At 34.5% G+C, this 23,013-nt stretch overlaps 1 protein-coding gene across 2 annotated transcripts; it reads right to left on the bottom strand.

Moving 5' to 3' along the window:
- Positions 1-654: 654 nt before the first annotated feature.
- stau1 (staufen double-stranded RNA binding protein 1) lies at positions 655-22,796 on the bottom strand. 2 transcript variants are annotated; one of them, XM_056460418.1, is made up of 15 exons: positions 22,619-22,796; positions 19,524-19,866; positions 15,459-15,580; positions 15,192-15,372; positions 12,835-12,985; positions 12,522-12,693; positions 10,147-10,242; positions 8,552-8,764; positions 6,083-6,226; positions 5,762-5,908; positions 3,728-3,803; positions 3,300-3,625; positions 3,096-3,218; positions 2,380-2,459; positions 655-1,559 (listed from the first exon to the last, which is right to left on the bottom strand). In XM_056460418.1, the coding sequence occupies exons 2-15, from the start codon at positions 19,711-19,713 to the stop codon at positions 1,472-1,474; spliced, it is 2,109 nt and encodes a 702-aa protein (XP_056316393.1). In that variant the 5' UTR covers positions 19,714-19,866; positions 22,619-22,796; the 3' UTR covers positions 655-1,471. The 2 variants fall into 2 exon arrangements, with proteins under 2 accessions (XP_056316393.1, XP_056316394.1); XM_056460419.1 differs by lacking the exons at positions 19,524-19,866; positions 22,619-22,796 and adding an exon at positions 18,989-18,997.
- Between the last annotated feature and the right edge of the window lie 217 nt (positions 22,797-23,013).

The following is a 23,013-nucleotide window of genomic DNA, read 5'->3' as shown; positions in this document are numbered from 1 at the left end:
GCAAAAAAATTTAATATTGTGTAAAAACAAGCAACTCTACTTTACAACATAAACTTTCTTTAAAAAAATCTGCCACTGTGCTCACTGGAACTTTCAGAGCAGCAGAAATTTTTTTGTAACCTTCCTCAGCCTTGTGCCCCGAGGCAATCCTCTCTCGGAGGTCTACAGACAATTCCTTTGTCTTCATGCTTGGTTTGTGCTTTGACATGCACCGTCAATCCTGGGACCTTATATAGACAGGTGTATGTCTTTTCAAATCATGTGCAATCTACTAACTCCAATTAAGCTGCTGAAACATCTCAAGAGTGATCAGTGGAAACAGAATGTACCCGAGCTCAATTTAGAGCTTCACGGCAAAGGCTGTGAATACTTATCTACATGTGATTTTTTTTTTTTTATTTTTTTTTTTTTAATTTTCAAAAACTATTTCAAAAATCTTTTTTCATATTGTCATTATGGGGTACTGTGTGTAGAATTTTGAGGAAATAAATTTATTTAATCTATTTTGGAATAAGGCTGTAACATAAAAAATGTGGAAAAATTGAAGCGCTATGAATACTTTCCGGATGCACTGTAGAAATCCTAAAAACTAACAATACTGATACTAACTTTAATTTTATGGGACCTTTAACACAACTCAAATACACACATGGACACTTTTATTTGTGCAAGATGCACAAAGTTTTTACTCATATTTTGAGGAAAACAGAATCCAACTGGCAGAGAGTGTACAGGGTGGACACTGACAAGAGAATGCTTCAGTTTAACTGACTGACATGACTGAACATTAGCGTGCTTGAACATACATTCACTCACTCACGCTCTCTCACACAACAAACAGAAAAAACACAATCACACACTCTATACTGAAGTCACAAGAACACTTTTTCCCAGACCTACATGACAATGTAGATGAAATTTCGTTTTCCGTGTGTGTGTGTGTTATGGTCGTCGTCGTAACTCAAAAAAAGCACTGGAGAAAAATCACCGCAGCAGAGACATGTATGAGAGCTTCATCATATCCTTCAATGGGGTTTTATACTGCACTTCACAACAGCGCTAACACAACAACCCAACTCTCTGGGTTCTCATAATACAACGTTAAAAACAAGAGAAAAATAAAAGCGTGAAAAAAAAAAAAAAAAAAACATGAACAACGAAGAATAGCCGATCTACTCGAGTCAAACTTCACGATAATCTTTTTACAATTTAACAACGGAAAAACAAAACCTCCACTTCAATGGATATGATGAGGCGACTTTTCCAAAGCGGTTAAAAATGTATCGCCGTTTGCGTACAATTAAACAACTACTATATCTCTCGACCTTGTGTAAGTGAGTTTCATACTTCATTTAATCTAAGTTAAATTGGGAATTGAAGACTTGTGTTTTTGAGCAGCCAACAGAAACTCTGCTTCTGAATTTTCTCTAGTGTTGTTTCGCAAATAAAATGACCATTCCGATAGACAATTCTAGACTGTCCCATCCAGAGTCTTTCCCATGGTGCTTGAGTTAGCCGGTTTTAGTAAAGCGTCACCCTCTAGGTCCTGTTTGGTGCACCTTTTGGGGAGAGACGGGTAAGAAATGTAATGTAATGTAATGAAAAGCCATTATTACACTCTTCTTGGTCATTAGCCAAGCTCTTTTAAGGGTTAGTTCACCACAAAATGAAAAGTCCATCATTATGTGCTCAGCGTCATATGTTGTTTTCAATTCATAAAACATTTTTCATGTTCAGAACAAAGTAGTATTCAGATTTTTTAGGTTTGGAGCAGGACAAAGATGAGTAAATGACAGCCATTTTCATTTTTGGGTATGAAATGACCCTTGATCTACACTTCAACATCTATACAACTTAGGGTTGCACGATACTGGAATTCGATACCAATCGATACTGAAATTTTAGAAACGTCTATTTCCTGCTAACATTTGAGCGCTACTGAGCACGTTCTTAAACAGCGCTGATTTGCCTTTGTGTTCATGTGCTCAACAGAAATGATAGTGATTGGCCAGGAAGGTCATCAGTTTACCAAACTCACCACTGTTTACTGAGGTAACCACAGATACAGGGACCCTGGAGCATTTTAAAGCCGCGATTCATCAGCGAACACTAAGTACACTAAGTAAACGTCGGTGAGTTTGGTGAACTGATGACCTTGCTGGCCAATCACAGTCATTTCTGTTGAGCACGTGAACACAAAGGCAAATCAGCACTGTTTAAGAACGTGCTCAGTAGCGCTCAAATGTTAGTGTCAAATGTTGGACGTATTTAAAACTAATATCGATTGGTACTAAATTCCAGTATCGTGACAAGGCTAATACAACTAGCTTATAATGTAAAATGATTAATACATAAAATACTTGTAGGCATGAGACTGACCCTGACATTGGTCCATTAGCTGTGCGCTCATTGGACTGCTGGTCAAGTTCTGACAGGAGCTTCAGGATGTTCAAAGCAGCCTGTGAAGACAGGAAGAGGCATTTTAGCTAAAAACATAAATAGCTGAAAACAAATGTTGAACAGTTCCATTGTATTGTACAATTCGGTACACCACAGGTCAAATGTTTTGAAGCGCTAATATTTTTCAGAATGTTTCTCTAAGAAATAACACTTACGCTCACCAAGTGTACATTTAATTTTAAAAACTAAATTTTATCTTAAGAGACAACTGTCCCCAAAATGCAATTCGAAAGCATAAGAAAATGGGAAAACAAAATGGGTAACTTCCTTTTTAACGACTTTATTTACAAACTGTTGTCATTGTGATAGTTTTTTTTTAAGGGTTAGCATTAGGGCTGCACAATTATTCGAAAAAAGATCGCGATCTTAATCCAGCATATTTCTAATTCAGCCAATTATATTTAAGTTCAGAAGAGAACCGTAAAGGGGGATGCACAAGTTCTTATATTGTTTTATATACGTTACTCGGCAACACCTCCAAATGATGTTACAAGTGTCAAATACTGTATTTATAAGGTATAATACACCCAAAAATGTCAATTCTGTCTTAATGCAATGACATATTGATGATGATATGATGATATGACCCCCCACCAGCTTGAGACCCCTAATATAAAACATAACATAATGCTTACCATGTCATGGCAGGATTCCACGTCCTTGCCGATGCCGTGGCTGATGAGAGGAGGCTGAGAGGAGCAATTGATCAGAGACACAAACTCGTTCTTGTTATTTTTGGGAAAGTCTTTATATTCAACCTGTGCCAAAACAAATAAATAAATCAGATCAAATCGAAACATGCTGGATTGAAAACGTGCATTTGCTGGAATATTCAGTACCTGTAAGCCCTGTACAGTGGCCAGGTAGCTGAGCTGTTCAGATGGTCTGGTCAGGGGCCCGTGGGGTCTGTGTGCCAGGCTGTTGTTGGTCTTCAGTATTCCCTCGGCGGTCGGGGAAGTGCCAGCGTACAGCAGCTCATTGGCAATCATGGCCGTCACTGTAGCCTTGGCTGGGTTTGGGGCAGCTGTGCGACCGTAGTCTTTGGCATGGGGACCCTGGTTGGCACCCACCGCCTGTGCTACCTCAGGCACCATGGGTAAAATGCCAGCCGGAAGCTGCTGATGGTTGAGGAAGGGAAGGCGGAAATCCTCCTCCTTACTGACCACTTTAAGGAAGATGAGAGTTGGTCACAAGCAGGAAATCTTCACTAAAACATCATGAAGATATGATGACGAACAAGTATGAAAAATGACTGCAAAACACATACCAAGACCAGCTTTCTCCATAGATCCCGGCTCAAAAAAGGTCACTTTTCGTCCATCTCCAAGTTTCTTAGCAGGCGGCTTTACAAAGATAAAATGTAATAACTATTTATACTAACACTTAAAGGGACAGTTCACTCAAAAATTAAGATTTATTTACTCATCCTCTACTTGTTGCAAACTTGTTTGAGTTTCTTTTTTCTGTTAAACACAAGAGATAATAATACTGAAGAATGTTGGGGTAAAAACAGCCATTGACTTGTATAGTATATTTGTTCCTACTATGGATGTCAATGATTGTTCTGCTGTTTGGTACACGAGAATGAGTAAATTCATTCATTCATTCATTTTCTTTTCGAATTAGTCCCTTTATTAATCTGGGGTCGCCACATCAGAATGAACCGCCAACTTATCCAGCATATGTTTTACCCAGCGGATGCCCTTCCACCTGCTACCCATCACTGGAAAACATCCATACACACTCATTTACACACATACACTATGGACAATTTAGCCTACCCAATTCACCTATACCGTATGACTTTGGGGGACCCGGAGGAAATCCACGCGAACACGGGGAGAACATGCAAACTCCTCACAGAAATGCCAACTGACCCAGCAGAGGCTTGAATCAGTGACAGTGATCAGTGACCTTCTGTGAGGCAAACATGCCTCAAGACTGCGCCAGCGTGCAGCCCCAGAACAAGTAAATAATAAACCAAATTTTTCTAATCATTTAATTTAAAGATTTTGGAGCTGCAAAATGTGCTAGAAGCAATTTGTTCAAATAATGTATAAGAAAAATCTGTTCCTTATTTAGTTTTGTACTTTTTAACTTTCTATACTTTATTTTTTAAATATTTTTAGCTTTATTTTGCATTGTTAACACTCAGTAAAGTAAAATGGAAATATATTAAATACAATAAATTAAAAATAATGATTTTCAGTGTTGGGGAGGTTTATTTTTGCTTTTACTAATTGTGTTACTTCGTTAATTTTTATGGAAAGTAATGTGTTACATTACTTTTGAGTTACATTTGCTTACTTGGCTGAGATTTGATCTCTTTCAGAACTTGCAGGGTGTTTTTTTATAGAGGAGTTCTGCATCTAAAAACCAGTGTTGGGGTAATGCAGCACAAGTAAAGTGAGTTACGTAATAATATTACTTTTCTAAGTAACGAGTAAAAGAAGTAACAATATTTGTGTTACTTTGTAAAAATGTAATGAGTTACTTTTTTTAGTTAATTCGCTTTTTTTTTTAATTGCTGAATTAAAATGAATGTCCTCATGTTAAATTCCACACGCAATGAGAGAAAGCAGAAACAGACAGAAAGGAAGATGGCAGAGCCTTATATTTCTGTGATGGAAATATTCTCATTATTTTGAACACATAGAAGTAAAAGAGGATTTTGTGAATGAAAGTGATTTTACTTTTTAATTAGACAAAAAGTAAAAAAGTAGCAAACACATTGCCTTAAACTTTAATTAACCTGTATATACGGCATGTATAGCTCTAAGGACATTATTTTAAATTAATTTTTCATTTGTAATTTTTAAAAGGTAACTGAAACTTATACAGTGTGTTGTTAATGGCAGAGCTCGTCTATTTAAATATAAAAAACCCTGAAAGTTCTGAATCCGATCAAGCCTCAGCCAGGTCAGAAAAAGTCATTCAAAAGGAACTCAAAGCTAATGTAAAGCATTACTTACCATAAAAAGTAACTAAGTAACACAACTAGTTCCTTATTTGGGGAGTAACTAAATATTGTGATGCATTACTTTCTAAAGTGACTTTCCACAACACTGCTAACAACCACCCATATAGGCTAAATGTAAAATAACTAACTAAATAAGTAAATCAATAAATACCTAACCTTTAAGTACATTAACCATTAATATGTAAAACAGGCATGTTAAAAATACATTTAACATATATTTTGTTCTCTCTCAAATATTTCACAAGCACTTCAATGTGGCCCTAGAATCAAGATAAAGGCTCCTCAAAGCAAAACAAACACTGGTAATAAGCAGTCACTCACTTTCTCATCGGTTTTCAGTGCCGGTTTGGGAGGTTGTGGCTGAGGCACTTTGAAGCCCAGAAGTTCCAGCATTTTCTCCGCTGCATTTCGCTTGGCCACTTTTTTACTAGGTCCCATTCCTTCTGCATTCTGACCCGCAACTGACACCTGAGCGAGAGGAAAAACAGAGAGCCGCACATGGACGCATAACTCTTGCAGGAACATTTCTGACAATAAGCAATTTAGTAGACAATGACAGCCAGAAGAAGAACATGGCCTTCGTACACAAAATATGCAGTGAAATACTGTAAAAATGTGCTGAGTCGGAGAGTGATGGAGTACCTGCATGACAAACTCTCTGCGTCGAGGCAGTCCTCGCTCGGTTACTAAAGTGTACTCGGGCTCTTTTTCTTTCTTGGCCTGCTGGATCTGAGCCAGTCTGCTGATGGGGTTCATGCCCTGACCGTACTCTGGACTGGTCTGCAGCTGAGAGAGAGAGAGATTGTCATTATTAAAGAAAATTATTTCCATTCTTTTTCAGATAAATTCAGTGCATTTTGACATTGGGAAATATACAAAGGCAAACTTGTTAAATCTGAATTTATCAATCCTCGCACCCCCTACATTAAGTTTGATTCCCTTTTTACATTAGACTTCGTTCCAATTCAACAACAAGTGCCCTGCAAAGTGGACTCTGCAGGAAGTATGATTCATTCAAATGGCATTTTAGTGTGTGATATGTGAATTTATATTGTTTTTAATTACGGAGGTACAGTTGAAGTCAGAATTATTAGCCCACCTGTATGTTTTTGTCCTCAGTTTTCTGTTTACTTTTTCAACACATTCCTAACATAATAGTTTTAATAACTCATTTCTAATAACTGTTATCTTTTATCTTTGCCATGATAACAGTACTAAATATTTTACTAAATATTTTTAAAGATGCTAGTATCCAGTTTGAAGTGCAAATTAAAGGCTTAATTAGGTTAACTAGGTGAGTATGGGTAATAAGGCAAGTAATTTTATAACAGTGGTTTGTTCTGTAAACTATCGTAAAAAATCGGGGACTAATAATATTTATCTTAATTTAGCAAACAACATTCATATCATTCATTTAGCAAACAACAGGAGGGCTAATCATTTTGACTTCAACTGTACAGTATATTATGTCACACTTCAATTCTTTTCTAGTAAGGCTGCAGGCAATGCCATCGTGTAAATTCATGTATGAATGAACATTCTGAAGTAAAATAAAGGCTTCTTGTGCTCAGGTAGAGCGCAATAATGGAGAAGGGGCTAGTGATGAATGACACATCCCTACGCCGTGCACAGTCAAAACACAGTTCAATCATGGAGCTCTATCTAAATCAGCTGTGATAAATAAGAGAGACATGCCAAAAACAGTCAATGTCTGCATTGCTAGCATCACTCAATTTCTTGGTTTGGGGATATATAAATTAAGATAAGAATATCTCAGGTACACTGTCATACTTAGAGCATGAAAAATGAAAAAACCTTTTTGGGTCAGGAACATCTTTTGTTTTTTAAATGCTGTTCTTTACTCATTTCTATTAAATCAAAGAATACATTTACAAAAAAAAAAAAAAAAAGAGTTTCAACAAAGTGATAAAGCACTACAACTGTTTCATATATTGTATAATAATACAAGCGTTTCTTCAGCAAATCATGGTATATAAACAAACAAACAAACATATATATACATATATATACACACATATACACACATACATACACACACATACCCAGTTGAAGTCAGAATTATTAGCCCTCCTTTGAATTTTTTCTTCTTTTTCAAATATTTTAAATATTTTGTTTAACAGAGCAAGGAAATTTTCACAGTATGTCTGATAATATTTTTTCTTCTGGAGAAAGTCTTATTTATTTTATTTTGGTTAGAATAAAAGCATTTCTTAATTTTATATTATTATAATTATTAGCCCCTTTAGCCTATTTTTTTATTCAATAGTCTACAGAACAAACCATATTTATACAATAACTCGCCTAACCTGCTTAGTTAACCTAATTAACCTAGTGAAGCCTTTAAATGTCACTTTAAGCTGTATAGAAGTGTCTTGAAAAATATCTAGTCAAATATTATTTACCGTCATCATAGCAAAGATGAAATAAATCAGTTATTAGAAATGAGTTATTAAAACTATTATGCTTATAAATGTGTTGAAAATAAAAATCTTCTCTCTGTTAAACAGAAATTGGGGGAAAAAAATAAACAGGGGGGCTAATAATTCAGGGGGGTAATAATTCTGACTTCAACTGTATCTCTCTCTATATATCTCTCTCTAATATATATATATATATATATATATATATATATATATATATATATATATATATATATATATATATATATATATATATATATATATATATATATATATATATATATATATATATATATATATATATATATATTTTTTTTTTTTTTTTTTTTTTTTTTTTAAATCATGTAACACTCAAGAATTAAAAGAAATGCAGATATTATAATATGGGAAACGTAGACATTAGAAATTGAAAAAAAAAATCCAAATTAACCAAAATACCAAAAACCTTGCAATATCTGTTGCAATATATGGTCTACTGTTTATATGTACTGAACCTAAATATACATGACATGATGATAAAATGTGCAACCAATGTAATATATAGAGCATGTTACATTTTACATAGGTTTATCAATGAAAATCTTTTTTCTTTCTTTTTTTTTTTTTGCAAAGATGTGAATGGTTTTAGAGTTTTAGACCCAGTCATCATCAAACTGAATCACGTTTTTACCTTAATAATGGATTTGCTTTTCTTCTTAATGCGTAATGGTATCTTGTCAGTGGCAGGAAGTTGAGGCAGTCTGCGCAGCTCCTCCAGGACAGCGATGGCAGCTTGTTTCTTTGCAATCTTCTTGCTTTTGCCTTCACCCTCCCCTGCAAACTCACCCACCGCTACCCTCACCACAAAACTCTTCATGTGAGGAGCCCCTGCCTCTTTTAGCACCTGTGAACAATGACAAGAGTCAAAAAAAAGGCAAAGTTGTACCGCCATTACAAATCTCACTTTGCATGCTTTACATTTAGGATTTAAATATATAAGGTGCATAAAAACTGCATATTTTTGTACATTTGTAGTATGGCTATGTGTTGTGATGTTGACAGAAAATGTTGGCTAAATATTTGAGATATGGCACTAAAACTGCTAAGTTTCTTTTTTGTATGAGTATAAATTAATTGTTTTGAAAAGATGATTCATTTAGAATCAGGTCTTTTTGAATGAATCTGTGAATTAAATGATTGATTTAAATAACAGACTCAAATACAAGTTCATTTAACAAATTTAACAGCAGTGTTGCTCTGAGATGCACAAATGGTCCGCTTTGCATTTGTGACAACTTTTGGGACAACAGGGAATAAATTCAGTAAAGTTGCTTTAGCAATGTAAATTTACCAATATACATTTTTTATTAGGTGAAACCAAAAACGCATGCAACAGTTTAAAATATTCATTTGGGCCAATAACATGATTGGGCAGACTTGACAGTTTTTCAATTGGCTCAACACATTATAACTCATTGAGAATGTTAACAGGTTGTTGCTACAATTGAAAAAAATCAGTTTGCCGGATTTCATTTGGGCCCAGAGTTGGGGGTAATGCATCACTAAGTAACATGAGTTATATAATAATATTACTTTTCTAAGTAACAGTCAGTGTGTTGTTAATTAGCAAATCTCCTCTATTTTAAAAAAGTAAGAAAAAAAAACAAGTTCTGAAAAAGATCACGTCTCAAAGCTGATTTATACTTCTGCAACAAGCACAGGTAATAAAAAGTAAAAAACGCAATTGTCACGTAATGCATTACTTACTATAAAAAGTTACTTTTTGGGGAGTAACTCAATATTGTAATGCATTACTTTCAAAAATAACTTTCCCCAACACTGTTTGGGCCAACTGAAAAATATAGATGTGACCAGTCACTAAAAAATTTTGAGTTTGGGCTGTAATTTGTTTACAGTGTACACAAACACTAAAACTGAGAAAAATGCCTTGGGATTTTTTTTTCATTTGGGTGCACATGATCAATTTAGTTCCTCTAAAATGGAACAGAACCTGAAGACTTTGTAACAAGATAATTCAGATGTCACAAAGCCAATCTAATGCCTTGCACTCAATTTTGAGCAAATGTATACTTGCTGCACTTTTCCTTTGTACAAAAATTTGATCTGTTGTATTAAATTACACACGCACACACAGATAATGAGGAAAATGGGACTCCTGCTCGTGTGATTTAGCTTAACTACATCATTTTGTATAACTATAAAATAATAATAAATATATAGACTATAAATGTTACACTCCCATTATTATGCATGATGGGATCATACCTCAAAATCCACAGGCATGTTGCGCTTTAATGCAATCTCAAACACTTGGCTAATCTCTGATTTGTTTAGATTTTCTTGTGCTGGCTCATCCGTCATCTACAAGGTAAACACAACATGTATGATAAGTCAAAATTTAACAAAATGGAGAAGATAAATGTATTTTCCATGTATATACTTCTGTATTATTAAGAAATAATTGAAGAAAAGTTGCAGTTTCAGAAATGCAGAGAAAATACAGATACAATCCATTAGGGTTGCGCAGTTTACCAGTACTATAGTAGTATCGCAATACTATGGCTCCAAAATACTGGCGGTGCCACTGTAGTTTGTAAAAGGTAGTATCATCATTAATGGTTTATCTACAGTACATAATGTTGCATGTGGAAAAGTCACTAAAATACTCACGTTTAGTAACAATAGACCATTTTATTTTAAGTCTGTGGAGCCCTTTAAGGTTGCAAAACTGTGTAGAATTCACACCTTTTATGGTAGCCTTCTGCACATTTTCTAATGCTTCAGTTCGAACGCACATCTGAATTGGTTCATTTCTTTTCATGTTAATATGATTTATTAGCGACCGATATGATCTCTTTAAAAGAACGACTCACAAAGTGAAATTTTGAATTACTTTGGATTGTTACCTGTTAAGATAAGAAAAAAAAAGATGAAAAACCCAAAATTGCAACAGGAAACATTGAAACATTTTTGAGCACAACACAAAGCCTAATTTTGTTGGAAAAATGCTCTTTTGTAAAAAATTCATTCGGTATAATTTGTATCTTTATTTCAATGTAGTTTTTATTGGTCAGTTATCTACAAAATAAAAAAAATGAATAGATTTTAGGTGAAGTGATGTGCAAATAATACTTTTTTGTTCTTAAGGAAATTATGAATTACAGTTGAAGTCATAATTATTAGCCCTTCTTTGAAATTCTTTTTTGAATATTTCCCAAATGATGTTTAACAGAGCAAGGAAATTTTCACAGTATGTCTGATAATATTTTTTTCTTCTGGAGAAAGTCTTATTTGTTTTATTTCAGCTAGAATAAAAGCAGTTTTTGATTTTTTTTAAACACCATTTTAAAAGGTCAAAAACTATTAGCCCCTTTAAGCTGTATTTTTTTCGATAGTCAGAACAAACCATCATTATAGAATAACTTGCCTAATTACACTAATCTGCCTAGTTAACCTAAATAACCTAGTTAAGCCTTTAAATGTCACTTTAAGCTGTATAGAAGTGTCTTGAAAAATATCTAGATAAATATCAAAGATAAAATAAATCAGTTATTACAAATGAGTTATTAAAACTATTATGTTTATAAATGTGTTGAAAAAAAATCTCTGTTAAACAGAAATTGGGGAAAAAAATAAACAGGGGGGCTAATAATTCAGGGGGGCTAATAATTCTGACTTCAACTGTACATAAAAAATAGGCCTATTATAACATAAAATACAGTATTTTTGACAATTTTTTTTATAATTTGATGAAAATGATTGCAATACTACTTGGTATCATGATACTTCATCTGGTATAGTATCGTAAGTTTAATTAATGGTATCGCGACAACCCTGCAATGCATTGGTGTTTAAGTTGGATTTGATCATTTCATTCAAAAACAGCGTAAAGTAGGCAATTACAAATGTTAAAAATAAATTGTAATTCCTCTCACTCAACAACAAAATCAGTTTAACAGTATTCTTAACAGACAAATGAATAAAAACTGCAAGTATACAACTAACATAAATTACACTCTAAAATTGCTGGGTTCCACAAAATAACTTAATGTTGTCCCAACACAAATAGACCAAGTTAAAACTTTTTAAATGTTTTACAAATTTAAGTGGATTAAACATACAACAATTAAGTTGTCATAAAAAAACCTCAAGAATTGTGTTGCTTCAGCTCAGTTTAACCAAGCAGTTTGAACAAGCAGCAGATCTTTTTGAGTATACACTGGTATCTATTTGAAACAACAATTTAAAAAGTAGATTCATTGTAAACTTAATAATTTAAAGTGAAACTGAAACAAGCAACACACATGAAATGCATTTTACAAATACTTACTTTTCCCTCATTTGGCATGAAAAATGTTTGTCTGCTTTGGACATCCTATTCTTGCTTGACTTTAAGTTTTATATTTCTAATTTACTTAGTAATATACATCAGCATAAAAAATAGATTACTTCTATTCTGGAAAACACCTTAGATTAGGTTCAAGCTCACAAAGCAGGGATCTGATTTATAAAATTTGCATAGAAACTAGAAACCTTCCTAAAAGTGAACACACAACAGAATAATTTTGTACATTCTCCCGTCAAGATTGTTTTTGTAGAATAATCCATTAACAGCATGTAATGACCATGACCCGTCTCACCTCCGTTATTTGCTGCAATATTGGCTCTTTCTGCAGGTATTTGATAGCTTTGGCTGCAGCGTCATGTTTGGCGGCCTGACGTGTACGGCCCTTGCCATGAAACTGTTGACCACCGATTGACAGCTCCATATGATACAGTACTGGCCCCACAGGAGGAAATGGGTAGTAATAACTGATCAAAAAGAAAGACAAGTAGTAATGTACATTAATCCTACTGCGTTTGTCCTAAGAGATTAATCACTGGCTATCTCACAAGGCAAAATGATGTTATGCATTTCAGAAAACTGAATAAATTGGAATAGAAAGTACATACTGCTGCATGGAGCGTGCATACGGGCTTGGTGCTCTGATGTTGTAGTTAAATGCTGGTCTCATCCCCTGGTAGGCATCTATAGGTTTATAGATGGGCTTTTTGCCCAACTTCATACAAAGTGCATTAAGCTCCACAGTGTGGGTTACATTATCTGCATGAGAGAGAAGCATGTCAAAGAGCTGCTTGCTCATTTATAAGGGTTCAAACTATTACAGTAATGTTAAAGAATACCATTACAATTTGTAGATAATAAAATTTACATATAAAATTCAATTCATTAATCTTTCTAATGTGGTCACTTGGTGATCAAGAAACTGTTTTATCCACTTAAAGTTATTAGACTTAAAAGCATTTCTTTTAAACAGATAACTTTTATTAGCATTATAAAACGTCTTTACTGCAATATTTGTTCAAATTTATTAAGGATTAATTTGATTAATTTGAAATATATACTATCATAACTAGTTCCCCAACAGCTCAGTCCAGCTACCAAACCACAGCCAATGAAATGTTAAGGGAGGAGTGATCAGAAAAAGCTGAACACTGCTTGTGTGCTGATTACATCCCTGACAACGTTTCAAGCTTTCAAGGAAGCATTTAAAAACTTGTCAATCAGCTGATGCATCAGCGGATTACTCGCTCGTCTGCAAGGCTTTTTAATTTTTGTAATTTAATAACTCTGAAATAAAACTAACATATCCATAACACCCTGACGTTTCCTGAATATCTGTATTTCTTTCTAACATTGTTATTTTTAAAATTACAAAACAGTAAAGAACTGAGCATTTCTACCTTTAATTACCATATTGGTGTAAATGACTGCATGCACGTCTTCTACTTTTCGCTGTGACTTTAAATATGCATGCATTTGCCTAGCAACTTCCTGCTAACATAAACATAACTTTCTGATAGCAAAAACATAAATTTACTTCAGATATATCTTTTAAAACAGCATATTCTGTGCCGGGAAATAGCTCCTGTTTGAAAATGAAAGTGAGCCCCAGACCTTTGCGTGTTCTAGTATCTTAACTACATATTTATAGGCTGTATTACCAAAAAAGATAATATTTTTAGGGTACTGATGTCATCAAATATGATGACAGACATTCAGAGCTTAATTTTAATATCTCAATAGAAGCTTTGAATGTAAATATGACGTTTTATATGAGAACGGTCAGAATGACCAGTATGGTAATTCTAATAGTTACAGAATTCTAGTTCCACTGTTAATATTGCCTACTCTCACAATAAAGCAAGTAAATCGATGCCCATTCTGGCCAATCACAGACGTTTCTGTTGAGCTCCTGAGCACACGGTCATTCAGCTTATGCTGATATGCTCATTGGCTGCAGCTTGACACTACATCTGACCGCACGTGGGGTCGAGTTGGCCGACTGCTCTGGAATATTCAGCATGATAGATATTGGATTTCCGTCTGCGAGGTGTCAGCGACGCTTCAGCGAGCCTCTTTGATGCATTGTTCAGTAGTTTAAACAAAGATTGGCAAGCATTGAGCACCCGCAGATTTCTTCCCGATCACAGCCCAATCTGTCGGTAAGCTCGTTAACTTCCAAATCGGGCTCAAATCAGGCTTAAAGTCCTGTAGTGTGAACTAGGTTTAAGAAAAGATGCTCATAAACTGCGATGGACACACTTTTACCAAACAAATTCCAGTATGCACATTAAAGTCATGTGATTTCATTATAAGAGATCATGTGATGATAAAAATGTGTGTGAATGGATAAACCAGCAGGCTGAGCACATAGTAAAATATCTGAAATGTTGTTTTGGTCATTCCATAATGCATTAACCATTTCAGTGTTAGTGTTACTATATTATTAATGACCTCTAGAATCAAGAGCTGTGCGTCTGACGCCTTCAAACATCACCGGGCGTTCACTTCGTGTCAGGATTGCCTTCTGAGGTGCAAGTCATTTATTAAATGAAGAAAAGATTCACGCAGCTCCTACCGCAGCAAATTTCGTTTTGGTGCCAGTTAATCAGGAAGTGAGGATTTTGTTCGATTTGATTTGTTAGATGGAAACGCTGCTTTATTCACACGTCTTTTATGCGATAATCCAGTTTTGCGCATGAAGTTAATTCACATTTTTGGTCAAATTTTGGAAACATAGCTACTGACAGAGCAGTGATAAAACAAACGCTATTGGCTATTTTTTTAAAAAGAGGAGAATCCACACTATGTCAAAACCTCTCTCCATGTTTCAGAAATTACATCAAAAATCAAATAAAAATGCATATTTCAAAGCATTTCACGAGACTCTTAACTTTCAATACCGTTGAAATATAAGGATGAGAATGTTTTACTTAAGAAAGTAAAATGTAATGATTAGACGTACACTCTGAGCCCTTGTAGATCCCACCTGGGCTCTTACCGGGGAGGCGGGGGCTTCTGTTACTGGGTTTGGGGAGAGTTGTTTGGGCGAGAGCACTTGATGCTGCCGAGTGCTGCGCTTTTTTAATACTGGTCCCCTCTGCGTCCCAATGCTGATCCCCCAGAGTCAAGCGCACTGAGAAAATCTGACCAACACACACCGTCAGAAAGTATTAACAACAGATGGAATGCTTTGATGTGATTGTGTGTATAGTAAAGTGTCAGGTCTTACCTTGGAGTGGGCTGGTCCTTGTTCACTGAGCAGCTTGTATTCAGGTTGGATCTTGTTGTAACGGGCTAACTCATTCACTAAACACATTGGGGTCTTCTCTTTAGGGTTTGCCATGTTAGATACTGGAATACAACATTACAGTACAAATGAAATCAATATGATTTTGTTAGCTCACATTGCTAGTCGTGTTAAACAATTCATCTGTGCATGTCATTAAGAAAAAAAACGATTGCCCTTGTAATCTAATCTAATCTAATCTAAAACTGAAATCTAAAAATGGACTTCCTGTTTTGTTTTGTTCTTTTTCAGTTAAATTGTCAGATTACGCATCTCTTGGGTATTCAACTGTCCATTTTTGACAACAAACAGAAATGGCGAGGAGGAGTCTATTAGGTTGTAATCATAGATATTTACATTAGATGTTGCCTATGCTATTGCATCAATAGAGCTGCCATTTTGGTACAGGGTAGTAGCGCTCCTTTGAAATTAATGTGGGTACAAGGTGCAGTGGAGGACTGGCCATCCGGAGCCATAGATATATACACATATATATAGTTAGTCACAATTATTATATTCTAAACATAGTAGTTTTAATAACTTATTTCTAATAACTGATTTATTTTATCTTTGCCATGATAACAGTAAATAATATTTGACTAGATATTTTTCAAGACACTTCTGTACAGCTTACAGTGACATTTAAAGGCTTAACTAGGTTAATTAGTTTAACTAGGCAGGTCAGGGTAATTAGGCAAGTTATTGTATAATGATGGTTTGTTCTGTAGACAGTCAAATAAAATTGCTTTAAGGGGCTAATAATTTTGACCTTAAAATGGCTTTTAAAAAATTAAAAACTGCTTTTATTCTAGCCGAAATAAACCAAATAAGACTTTCTCCAAAAAAAAAAATATTATCAGACATATTGTGAGCATTTTCTTGCTCTGTTAAACATAATTGGGGAAATATTTAAAAAAGAAAAATAATTTCAAAGGGGGGCTAATAATTCAGACTTCAACTGTACAAAAATCATTCCACATAAATCAGCAAATTTTTTACAAAATCCTGCGCAGAAATATCAAAAAATGTCAGCAGATTCTGTCTGGCCCTAGGTATCAGACACACTTATAAGTTACTTCACTTAGCTGACAATAATACAAGCTTTTAGCACCACAGCATCTTGTTGTCATATTTCACTTAAATTGTTTGCTAATTTTATTCAACAAAACTAGCATAAGCCTAGAATTTAGGGCAAATTGGTGCTATTTTGCCTTATGGTCAGTACAGCAAGTGACTTCAATATCATCAGTAAAGTTACTAGTTGAGCACAAAAGTTTGTAATGTACAAAATCATAAAAAACTAAATCTTACCTATAAAATGTTCTGCCTTTACACTTTATTTTCTTTGTTTGCTTATTACTACACCCATACACAGCACAAAAGTCTAGCATCTTCAGATTGTCTTTAGTCTTGACTAGTGTGGTTGAATGACTTTTGTCATGGAAGCACTGAACAAATATGGCTGCGGAATTGGCACATGCTCAGGGTCAGTATGCGATATCTAGTGTATACATCTATGGGTTGTATTAACTCTTCTAAAACCCATTTCCCGATCTTTTCTGGATGAAATACCTATTTTACTACATCCAATCAGCTCGCAGTAGAAATAAAAACAAGCCACGCCCACAGTTTTATCATTTAATATTCCGTTTCTCTAGAAACTGCAAAAAAAAAAAAAAAAAAAATGGTCACAGTTTCTGATTCATGTGTACTTTAAAAGATTAATTCAATAATAGAGCACTGTAAAATTTTACTGAACCAAGCATATTTTTAGTTATCGGAGCATAACGAGGATCTAATGATTTAGCTTCCACGCTAGTCCGAGATTGCAAATGCAAAACCATTTAAAAGTTTGATGTCATTTTTGCTTTTTTTATGCTCGCCTTTACTGAATTACATGGTACAAAAAAGCAGTATTATGTGTAAATAGTATTATCTCGAATCGTGATAAAATTTATGTCAATAACAATGATAAACGCTGGGCTTTTTTACTATTATATTGATCTAAGTGCCAATTACACAGCAGAAATGTGCAACAATGGGAATCTTAAAGTGTGTTGATATTAGAGATGCACCAAATTTTCGGCCACAGAAAGTTTATCGGCCGAAAATATGATATATGGTAATATGCTGTTTAAATGGACCATCTAATTTTTGTGGCTTCATTCATTGTTGGGGTACTCTTTTTATATATAAATGATATTATATTAAAATATATATTGTTATTGTTCAATATGGAAAATAATTATTGAAATAGCATTTTTCCCATATCGCCCAGCCCTAATTATGTAATATATAGTATAAATAATACTATAATTAATTTATTTGATCTTTATTTTTATGTAAAATGTTTAAACATGCTTTCAGTATTTATAAAACATAAGTATATTTTTACCATAACTGTAAGATTTTATGGCCGATGTGAAATGTAAAAGGATAAAAATGTTTTTAAAGATTTAATCTTACACTTTATTTTGGCTAATTGCCAGGGGGGAAAGTTACAACAATATCAGCTTGTTAAGTCGTGATGTATCGGTGACATATGGTATACTGTTTCTGGGTCTAAGCCACTACTCATTTGAATTAAGAAAATATTTGTTTATGATCACTTTTTAGTCCCATCACACATTAAAGTGAATTTTATATAAAATCATCATGTCTCTGGACTTGCTGCATCAAAAATACCAAAACTATAACAATTTCTAAAAAAAATTTATCAATTTCTGCCCATCGGATATTAGGCAATATATATATATATATATATATATATATATATATATATATATATATATATATATATATATATATATATATATATATATTGCGATCGTGATTTTTGAAAGTAATATTATTACCATTTGATGAATCTCTCCATACAGTTTGACAGAACGCTTGGACCCGGAAGCCGCTTCGTGTGACATCACATTTAAGAAGCGCTAGGTAGGGCACGATTAATCGAAAAAAGATCACAATCTCGATTCGACCCTACACACGATCTTAATTAAGCTTTTCTACGATTTAGCCAATTATATTTTTAAAGGTCAGGAGAGAAGCAAGGCAGTCGCACAAGTCTTCACAGCAACATTGACACTTTCAAATGGTGTTGAAAGTGTCACATACTGTATTTATAAGGTATAATTCACCCAAAAATGACATTTCTGTCTTCAAGTAATGAAGCATTCACAGTCACACACGAGCTGACCGCGAGCTGTTTACTGTCGAGAACGCGCGCGTGCACGCAAATGACGCCTACTTTAGTGAACTAAAGGGAACTTTAGTGAAAAAAAACTAAAAGTAATAACTATATAAATAATAATATAAAAGTATTTTTTATATAAAAGGCATGCAACAAAAATCGCTAAAATTAACTAATTAAAATTAAAAATAAATAAAATGAAACTGAAATGAACGCATAAAAAACCTACTTTATTAATAAACTGCTTAATAATTGCTAAAATAGCACTGTCACTCACCTGTAGGGTTGCAGACCCTACACACGATCTTAATTCAGGTTTTCTACGATTCAGCCAATTATATTTTTAAGGTCAGGAGAAGCAAGGCAGTCGCACAAGTCTTCACAGCAACATTGACACCTTCAAATGGTGTCAAATGGTGTTAAAAGTGTCACATACTGTATTTATAAGGTATAATACACCCAAAAATGACATTTCTGTCTTCATGTAATGAAGCATTCACAGTCACACAATCACACACGAACTGACCGTGAGCTGTTTACTGTCGAGAACGTGCGCGTGCACGCAAATGATGCATAATTTAATATAATATAATATAATATAATATAATATAATATAATATAATATAATATAATATAATATAATATAATATAATATAATATAATATAATAAAATAGTATTTTTTATATAAAAGGCATGCAACAAAATTGCTAAAATTAACTAATTAAAATTAAATAAAATTGAAATGAATGCAGAAAAAACCTACTTTATTAATAAACTGCTTAATAATTGCTAAAATAGCACTGTCACTCACCTGTAGGGTTGCAGAAGGGCGTGGCTGAGGCAGAAGGCAGGGCGGAGTTTCGCAGTGGGTGACTGGCACTCTCTGAGGGTAAGGGGGCGGTCCCACAGGGAATGCTGAACCCAGGTTGGGGCGGAGCCAGCTGTAAAGGGGCGGTGCTGGGTGCAGGGTTGCCAGGCGCTTGGAACTGAAGCTGTGACATTCTGATTGGCTTGTAGAGAGGTGGGTTGATTGAATGACCAGATATAAACTTTGCAGTCGAGAAAGAAGAGAACTTTACAAATAAAGTTGTGTGTGAAAGAGAGAGAATGAATAGCGTGGATTTGTAGAGTGAAAAACGACTGCAAAGCTCTACCTACAGAGAGAAAAAAAAATTCAAATTATCAAGATTAGAAGGAGGTTATGTTTCATCAGTTGACAAAAAGATTATTAGCACTTCCAAAGCGAATTGATTATTTTAAAGGTCCCATGAAATGTTAGATGTTTGTATCAGTATTGTTCGCTTTTAAGATATCTATAAGCTAGTGCTCACAAAACAGTGACGAAATTTGCATTTAGGAGATATAAAACTGATATAAACATGTAAAGCAGGGGTCACCAATCTCAGCCCTGCAGGGTTTAGCTCCAACTTGCCTCAACACACCTGCCTGGGTGTTTTAATTACACCTAGTAAAGCTGCAGTCACACCAGAGTTTGTGTGTGCGAAATTCTGTTGTGCCGGCGCTGCGAAAAGGGGCGGGATTAACAAAGATGATTAGAGATTAAAAAAACAGAGCGATTGCTCCATGTTTTAAATTTCTGTCCAGAGAGGTCCTGTTTTGATCCTCGATTGGTCTCATGCAATCAAGTGATGCAATTTCGCAGGTCAGAGTTCACCAAGCTTGAATTTTGCACCGCAGTGAACTGCAAAACTTACCGCATGACCCTGCGTTTCCGGTCTGACGCATTCGCGTGCGTATGAATGGAAGTCTATGGGAGGAAAAGCCCAGTGTGACCGCAGCTTAAGACCTTGATTAGGGATGGAGCTAAAATCTGCAGGACACTGGCCCTCCAGGAACAAGTTTGGTGACGCCTGATGTGAAGCTTGTAGTTTGTCAACTCCACACAAATGGATCAACGCTTTTTGTTTGTTTGGTTTTTTACGTCACCTTATACTTCAGTTTCTAATCAAATCATGACCAATCAAATGCTCTCCAGTGTCTGATATGCCCCGCCCACTTTAACACGCTTCACATTTGATGCGCTTGAGCTCAACCACTCTCACTGGCCAAATTCCCAAATTGCTAATCATTTTGATTTATCTAGATAGTGTACATTCTGCAATATACATGAAGAAACTTTATTTCACTTATTCTATAAATGCACTCATGATAAACTGCTTTGGAATAACATTATTTTTTATTAATCATCCTTATTTAAATATGATTTAAATTTGTCTATAAAAGATATGTTTCTGTATTTCTCTGATAATGATCATGCTTTCGATGTTATGGTTAATTTTTTGTTACACTGTAAATTTTTATACACAAAAATAAGTTCCTAAAGGCAATACTAGATTTAATACTTTTCTTGTTGAAATTTTGTTCAGTATTGAATCTCTTAAGCTTTTCAATAATAATAATAATAATAATAAGAAGAACAAGTTTCTTATAGCTTATAATAATCTTTTTCTTAATGATTGAGGCTTTATAAAGTTCTTTGTTTTTTTCTTTCCTAATTTTTTGTTATTGTATTTTTTCTTCAATGCAGTGATGTTACTTTTCTTGTATTCAACAAAAAACACTCACTGGCAGAGCTGTGATAAAACAAAACGCTATTGGCTGTTTTTAACGGGAGGAGCTACACTGTTTCCCACCCTCTCTTTGTTTTAGTTGAGATTATGTCAAACGCCAAATAAAAATGCATTTCCTGAAACCTTTAATAGAAGACTTGGTGAATTTATATTGTAAGACTTGACAAAGAAAATAGAAAGCTTAATTTTGACTTCAATACTCAAACCTAGAAGTTAACTTTTGTTTTGAAATAGTGAAATATAAACCCAATTCATGTTAGTTGGCAAGAAAATGTGAAATGACGTATCATTTTTGACACTCAAATATATTTTAACATGACTTTAAAAAAGGATAATCAAGTACACATTGCTTCAATCCATTAAATGTTCATCTTGAAATATAGCTAGAATTATAGAATAGTTACTTGCACATACTTGCCAAACATCATCAAATAAAGCCAAACATAGCACAAACTAATTGTAAATTTAGAATCGTGACACTGGACCACAAAATCAGTGTTATGTTGCACAGGTTATTTCTGACAATAGACAAAATACATTTGTGTAAAAATAAATAAATAAAATCAATGAAAGCTAGTTTATTTCAACTTTCAGGTAATGTATAAATCTAATTTTCCAAGACTTATTTTTGTGGTCCAGGGTCACAACCTCGTGATCATGTTGATAAAAGCCACAACAATTCATGCATCAAATGTGATACTGTACACTTTCTAGGGTTACTGCAATGATGGCAAATATCAAGACGGAAAATCAACATATTAAAGTAACATGGCAACCAGCTCTTACTGGCTGACAGCTTTTGGAAACCTGATCAACAGCACAAGAAGAAAATGCATCGCCTTGCGAAAAAAGTTGACGAAATACAAAACACGCATTAACACTGCACACTCAATCAGTGTCATTAAGTTAAACCGATTATTTCGTATATTAGCATTAGCACAGGCTGAGCATAATGGGTGTTTACGGTATAACATCACGTAGTGTCTACTTTAGTATGAAATATATATCAACATAGCTTTAAGCCAAAGCAGAAGCCGGTTACGTTGAAAAGAAAAATAAATATCAGCTGTCAGACTCCTCCTCCTACCCCTGGAAAGCAAAGTATAAAAGCCGGCTATGTAATCACACACATGCTATACATTTAACAAGCATGATAAACTAAATTAGTCGCGACAAAAATAATATTACATTTGCAGTGTAGTTAAACAGCATCCAAGGTAATATGCGATAAAATCCTCTCAGATCAATATGAATGGCTCGAGCTAACGCACTAGCAGCTCGCGCATCTCAACAACTCCGGCTAAATAAAGCTCACCTCGGTTTTATTTCTCTCCGGCTGTGATTTACTCCATGAGTTAAGATGTTAAAGCGTGGCGTCTGTTCGCTTTCGTCCTTTTTATAGGGGTTCTAGACTGGTTGAGTATGAAAATACGGGGAAGAGGTAGAGAGGGTGAGTGTGGACAGGGCAAACACTAAAGAGAATAGCCCGATATTTTCCGCCCCTGCCAGGAAATGACATCATGCCGCCCGTTTGTGGGGGATAAAATTATGAAAACATTGTTTTTAATGATTAACAATAACATTAATGAGCAGTTCTGATATTACACAACTCATATTTAAATGAAAACTGTAGTTGCTGAGGTAAATATGTGGTGCGGTTTATAAGCGGGCCTTGTGTTACAGTGGTGGCGGGTGGAGGGGCTTGTAACA

The sequence above is a fragment of the Danio aesculapii genome, chromosome 6, assembly GCF_903798145.1.
Source record: "Danio aesculapii chromosome 6, fDanAes4.1, whole genome shotgun sequence".
In the NCBI taxonomy this organism is placed as follows: Eukaryota; Metazoa; Chordata; class Actinopteri; order Cypriniformes; family Danionidae; genus Danio; species Danio aesculapii.
This window is presented reverse-complemented; position numbering and strand designations above follow the sequence as displayed.